This window comes from Nansenia antarctica (assembly GCF_963989245.1).
Source record: "Nansenia antarctica genome assembly, chromosome: 4".
NCBI classification, from domain to species: domain Eukaryota; kingdom Metazoa; phylum Chordata; class Actinopteri; order Argentiniformes; family Microstomatidae; genus Nansenia; species Nansenia antarctica.
This window is the reverse complement of record NC_137689.1, coordinates 54,493,746-54,499,638: the sequence shown is the minus strand read 5'-3', so window position 1 is coordinate 54,499,638 and position 5,893 is coordinate 54,493,746. Positions and strand designations below refer to the sequence as shown.

At 48.0% G+C, this 5,893-nt stretch overlaps 1 protein-coding gene across 1 annotated transcript; it reads right to left on the bottom strand.

Moving 5' to 3' along the window:
• Nucleotides 1–1,057: 1,057 nt before the first annotated feature.
• On the bottom strand, nucleotides 1,058–5,208 carry LOC308156098 (neuroepithelial cell-transforming gene 1 protein-like; the record flags this gene model as incomplete). Its single annotated transcript, XM_080529458.1, has 5 exons — nucleotides 1,058–1,087; nucleotides 1,347–1,442; nucleotides 2,753–3,059; nucleotides 3,288–4,695; nucleotides 5,187–5,208. The coding sequence occupies 5 exons, from the start codon at nucleotides 5,206–5,208 to the stop codon at nucleotides 1,058–1,060; spliced, it is 1,863 nt and encodes a 620-aa protein (XP_080385584.1).
• Between the last annotated feature and the right edge of the window lie 685 nt (nucleotides 5,209–5,893).

The window sequence follows — 5,893 nt, the reverse complement described above, 5'->3', positions numbered from 1 at the left end:
CCCCTTTTCTCTATTTAAGGTGCCAGCAAGCAGAGGAGGGGAGCGCAGTTCGAGAACGAGTGGCCAGACGGGAGTACAGAGACACCGAGTGCCGATAAGACGACCACTAGACGAACCCCTGCTGGATACCAGAGGGACCCGCGTGGAATCGAGAGAACGCCTGACTGGGGATAAGGGAGGGTGTGGCACAAAGCACCCTTCCCAGAGTTAAGTGGACTTTACGCCTTACCTCATCATCTGTCGCGGCCTGTGGGCCACTGTAGTCCCGCTGTTGTTGACGGGAACGTCCGGACTATTAGCTCGCCTCCTATACAGACATAGAGCTGGTTTCACAGACAAGGCTTAAGCCTAGTCCTGGACTGAATCACAATTTCAATGTAAAATCTCCATTGAAGATGCTTTTTAGTCTAGGATTAGGCTTAAGCCTGGTCTATGAAACCGGCCCATAGTGTTCTAGGGTTAGCCTCTCCAGTGTGTCTTGTGAACTTTATTTTGCTTTTGCTTGGTGTGTCTATTCTTTTGAGTAGTGTTGTTTATGACGAGCTAGTGGCAAGCTCCTTATTTGTGTGGTTTATTATTTCTGTCTTCTCGACAGTTGTGTGGTTTTCTTTGATCATTTAGTTTTAAGTATTGTTTTGAGTTGTATTATTTTGGAGATCGAGGGCTAACCCTATGGTCTAGCGTAGCTGGGAGTTAGTGGAGGGGCGCACCGTGAGTGTGACTGTCGTCTATATACCACCTGTTGAGTCCCTCTCCCTCCTGTCCTCAGCGAGACCATTGGCGCCACGCCGGGATAGAGACGTGCCGGACCTTAGGGTCCTTGACCGACGGGATACGGACGGGAGTTAACCCTGGGGGGGGCCCGAGTCGAGACTCCATCGGATTACCCCATCCCATTGGACTCTGTTGTTTTTAAAGACTCTATTTTTAATTAGCTTTTGTAATTCCTTTTAATAAAGATTCATTGTGGACTGTTCCTGGTCTCTGGGTGTTGTCTGGGTAACCTTGGTTGGCTCCTCAACAGTATCCTCTTAGAAGGCAGGGGTGTTGGAAAGCTTTAGGGCTGCCCCTGCCCCGTTACACCCGTCTGGGGACGAGGGGATGAAAGAGAAAAAAAAAGAAGAGTGTGATTTAGTGAATACACTGAATACACTGATACACATTGAAATAAAGTTGATTCTGTATGAAAGGGAATGCCAGATGACAGTAAGGGGAAAAGAGCTATAATATCTATGCAACAACGATGCATTGACAATGTTAGTCAGATATGTCAAATGTGCTGACATTTGTAAAGCCCATCTATGTTCCTATTAACCATTTGATGACTGGTTAAAATGACGACTGACCTCGTGCATCCCCCTGTGTTCAATCTCCTTGACACAGTCGAACACTAATGCCGGGATCATGGGAGAGACGGTTGGAGCGTAGTCTGCCAGGGTGGCCTACACATGGGAGAAACATACATAGTTTGTCTAAGATCTTGGACACCACAGTAATAGAGCAAGACATACAACTATACCCAGGTAAAAACAAAGGCTGAAGGTGAGGGAAATATGGAGCTCTGATCAGTTGAAGTAATGGATGCCTTGACTAGGGTTGGACGGTATCACATTTTTGACACCGTTAAACCTTCCCCAAGTTTAACTGCGGTATAGAGTATTACCGCGGGATTAAAAATCACATGGATTGATTTGTGATCAAATCACAAAACTTGCACACAGCCGTGTCAAGATTGGCTGGCTCTCCCTTGTCATTCAGTCGGAACCCAAAATGCTGCCAAATTGCAGCAGTTGCAATTTCTTTAGACACTAACTATGTTGTGCTCGCCATCTGTTTTTCTAATACTCTCTTCTGAGGAGAAGCTGTCTTTGCTGTCTTTTAATTTGACAAATGACATTGTTTACAAAAAGTTCTGTCATCACTACATGACAAAACAAGATGATGATATTAAACAGTACAACAGTGTAACAGACAATAACAGTCTGTATAACAGTGTTACAGGATAATAACAAACATGAACAAAACAAAAAACTGCTTACAGGTTTGTCTTTTCCTCGACCCCTTCTAATGGCTCTCCAAAGGCCACAGAACCATCCACATCCTTTCTTCTTCCCTTTCACCTTAGTAGACTTGACCAGGCTGTCAATCACTACAGCAGGCTTGATGTCCTGGTTAGGCTGAAGCAGGCTGAGGTATGCATTGATCTTGATATCCTCACTTGCCTGGAGAAGGCTAGTGTCTATCATTGTAGGCTTTAGGGTGGCCATGACCTTAGAAAGACAATGCAGAAAAAACCTTTACAGAACAGCTATGAATTGGACATTCCAGTTACTGGTTGTAAAATAAATGAATAATGTATTAATAAAGATAATACAGATCTAAAATGAGAATAACAGTACAACAGTGTATCAGAGAGGGACAGTAGGAGCACTGCTTACAGGTTTGTCAGGCTTGAGGTCCTGGTTTGAGTTGACCAGGCTGGTGTCAGTCACTGCTGGCTTCAGGTCTGGGCCAGGCTGAAGAAGGCTGGCTTCAGAAGGCATGGCCTCCTCACCAGACAGAAGCAGGCTGGCGTCAACCACTGCAGAAGGCTTGAGGTCCTCACCAGGGTGGACCAGGCTGGTATGAACTGGACATTCCGGTGACTGGTTGTAAAATAAATGAATAAAGTATTAATAAAGATAATAAAGATCAAAAATGAGAATAACAGTACAACAGTGTACCAGAGAGGGACAGTAGGAGCACTGCTTACAGGTTTGTCAGGCTTGAGGTCCTGGTTTGAGTTGACCAGGCTGGTGTCAGTCACTGCTGGCTTCAGGTCCTGGCTAGGCTGAAGCAGGCTGGCTACAGAAGGCATGGCCTCCTCACCAGACAGAAGCAGGCTGGCGTCAACCACTGCAGAAGGCTTGAGGTCCTCACCAGGGTGGACCAGGCTGGTAACAGAACCTCTCTGCTCGTGTTCCTCCAGCAGGAGTTGAAGAGTAGCTGAGTCCATTTTAAACATGGGCTCCCACACCATGCTGTCAAGGCCTGCCACATCTGAGGCTCCGGATTGGAGGCTGGTGGCCAGAATGGGGGCTGAGGATCACAACAGATTTTTGTCTCTGAAGACAACAATATTTGACAACAAACATATCCTTTCCATCTCTCAGAACTCTTAAAAACTACATAAAGTATTTTAAAAGCCATTAATAATAAACCCTACACCAATGAATTAGATATATAACAGTATTTGTTTCTTGAATTGCTTGGAAACAAGAAAAGGGGGGGGGGGGGGGGGGTCGGGCTGGAGGACGGAGATAGCTGAGCGGAGGCAGTTGAGCCACTGCTGCTTGTGGAAGACGTCGTTCCCCTGGAGGGTGTGAGACTGACCCTGGGACGGGTCCTGGAAACGCACCCGGAAGATGTTCTTGGCTTTGTCTGCGTTGCTGAAGGCCCCTCTGAAGGCCCCCCCCATCCTGACGTCCCCGTCCTGCAGGTCGTCCAGGACCAGCTCCTGGACCGCGATGGGCTGGCGGTACACCTGGAACACCTGCCGCTCGTTCCTGGTCACCGGCCGCGTCATCACCAGAACCTCGTTGAACAGGAACACGTGTAGCTTCGTGCCGCTCTTGTTCCAGAGCTCTCCGTGGCAGAGCAGACTGTTGCATTGTGGGATGCGGGGGTGCCTCTGCCTCTCCTCCAGGTACTCCAGCTGGGCGGAGTAGAAGCGGCACTCAGACTCCCCCTTCCTGCTGTTGATGTCTGACAGCACGCCCTGGATGATGCTGATCGCCTGCTCCAGGAGGAGGGTGTCTGGGTGGTCGGCCGGCGTGTGTCTGAGGATCTCCTTCAGCAGAAGCGGGTACTTGACCAGGCGGGAGCGCGGGATGTCCAGGAAGCTCCAGAGGTCCAACTTCCTGCTGAAGGGCGACTCCAGACAGCGCTGCAGGAAGTCCTGCACCCGGTGGTTCTGCTTCTTCTTGTCCAGCAGAGCCTTGGCCGCAAGCTGGTTACTGCAGTACTCCCTGTACGCATTCAGCCCTGGGAGCCAGCTGACTATGATCTGCCCGACCTCCCCCACGGTCCCGTCAGGGCGCGTGACCCGGCCCAGCTGGGCCAGCAGGTCCTCGTGCAGCGGGATGTAGGCGTCCAGCTCCCCGAAGATCTGGCTCAGCTCCTCCTCCGACATGATGGACAGCTTCAGCATGGGGTGGTGGTACGCCTTGCGTGCGAGTTGGAGATCCTCAATCAAGTACTTTTCTCCGCGAGACAGCTCAAATATGGCCTCCTGCCTCTTGATCTCCTTGGTGGAGAAGGTTCCCTTCTGGCTGACGTCCAGCGTCTCGGACCACAGCGTGCTGTTCCTGCGCTTGGGGGGGGTGGGGGCCGCGGCCTTGCTTGGGGGTGGGGTCGGGGCCGCCGAGGCTTTGCTACAGGGCTTCTGGGGGGCCGCCGCGCTCGGAGACTTGCCACCATCGCCCCGGAAGGACATGGACTGGATGGTCTGTCCGAACCGCCGGACGGCCCCATTCCTGGGAGAGATGAGGTTGGCTAAGGACGTCACCCTGCCTAGAGGACGGACACGCTTGGTGCTGGGTTCCTCTGACTCCTTGTTGGCCTGGTTCTGGTAGTCGATGGTCTGTAAGGTCCGTTTAATCGGTACCAGGCTACCCAGTTCATAATTGGATTGGAGGCTGGTGGCCAGAATGGGGGCTGAGGATCACAACAGATTTTTGTCTCTGAAGACAACAATATTTGACAACAAACATATCCTTTTCCCCTCTCAGAACTCTTAAAAACTACATAAAGTATTTTAAAAGCCATTAATAATAAACCCTATAAACAAACAAATCATAATCTGTTGTCGCTTATTACTGTTAACTAATAAATCGCGCTGTAGAACTGTTGTATAAAAGCAATATCACACTCGAGGTCGTGCTGTTATACTGAATATCAGCACAGCTGTGATCATCTTCGGTACTCGGCCTGCGGCCGTGCTGATATTCAGTATAACACACTCCCTCTCGTGTGATATTGCTTAAGTATTTGTTTCTTGTATTGCTTGGTAACAAGAAAAACTGTATACTTTGATTTGAGCCAATTTCACCTATATTTCAATGATATCCCCATGCCCCAAGATTTACATTTTCAATACAAGACTGCATTTTAAAACTACAATTTAAATTATAATTTCGTATTCTCACCTGGAAAGTAATGGTAGTCCATTTTCGTCCGTAATTAATATTCCAAAATATAAGGTTATCACTGTGTGACTGTCTTGATCGCAAGCAAAGAAGAACTAAATTATGGAGTTCTTCAGAAGTTATAAGAATGTGTTTGTATAGTGATGCTGTCATTGTGATGCTGTATCGAAGAGATGGATTCGGATTCTTCGTAACTCTTAGTAACCACTTCCTAAATTCTATATGCGACACATTTAGCTACAGTAAAAGAAGTCTTAGCAAAATTGCTTTTAAAAGAAGGTCTTATATATACAATATATACAAATGATGTTGTTGGCCCACACATTCAGACATAATGGGCTTTAAAAACGCCGTCCCTACTGTGACTTGCGAAATGGAAAATGATATATTGTAGAGATACTTTACGTCCCAATATTGAATAGGCTATACCGCTATAGTATTCAATAACATCCGTTAGCTATTTTATCTTCATGTCTTTATAAACTAAGAATGTCTACTTAAGAATTGCATACGAGGCAAGTGCACGTTTGGGTGAAAAATGTCAGTGCGTAAAAAGAGCGGACAAGGGATGTGCGCACTGGGCCCATGTTGCGCGCCTGTTTGCTTTCGAATGAATTGCTTTCGGACAGAAGGCTGAATACATGCCGTTTCGTTGAGAAACCTCCATCCGTACCAGCCAGTCTCGGATCCAGTCTCTTTCAGACAGG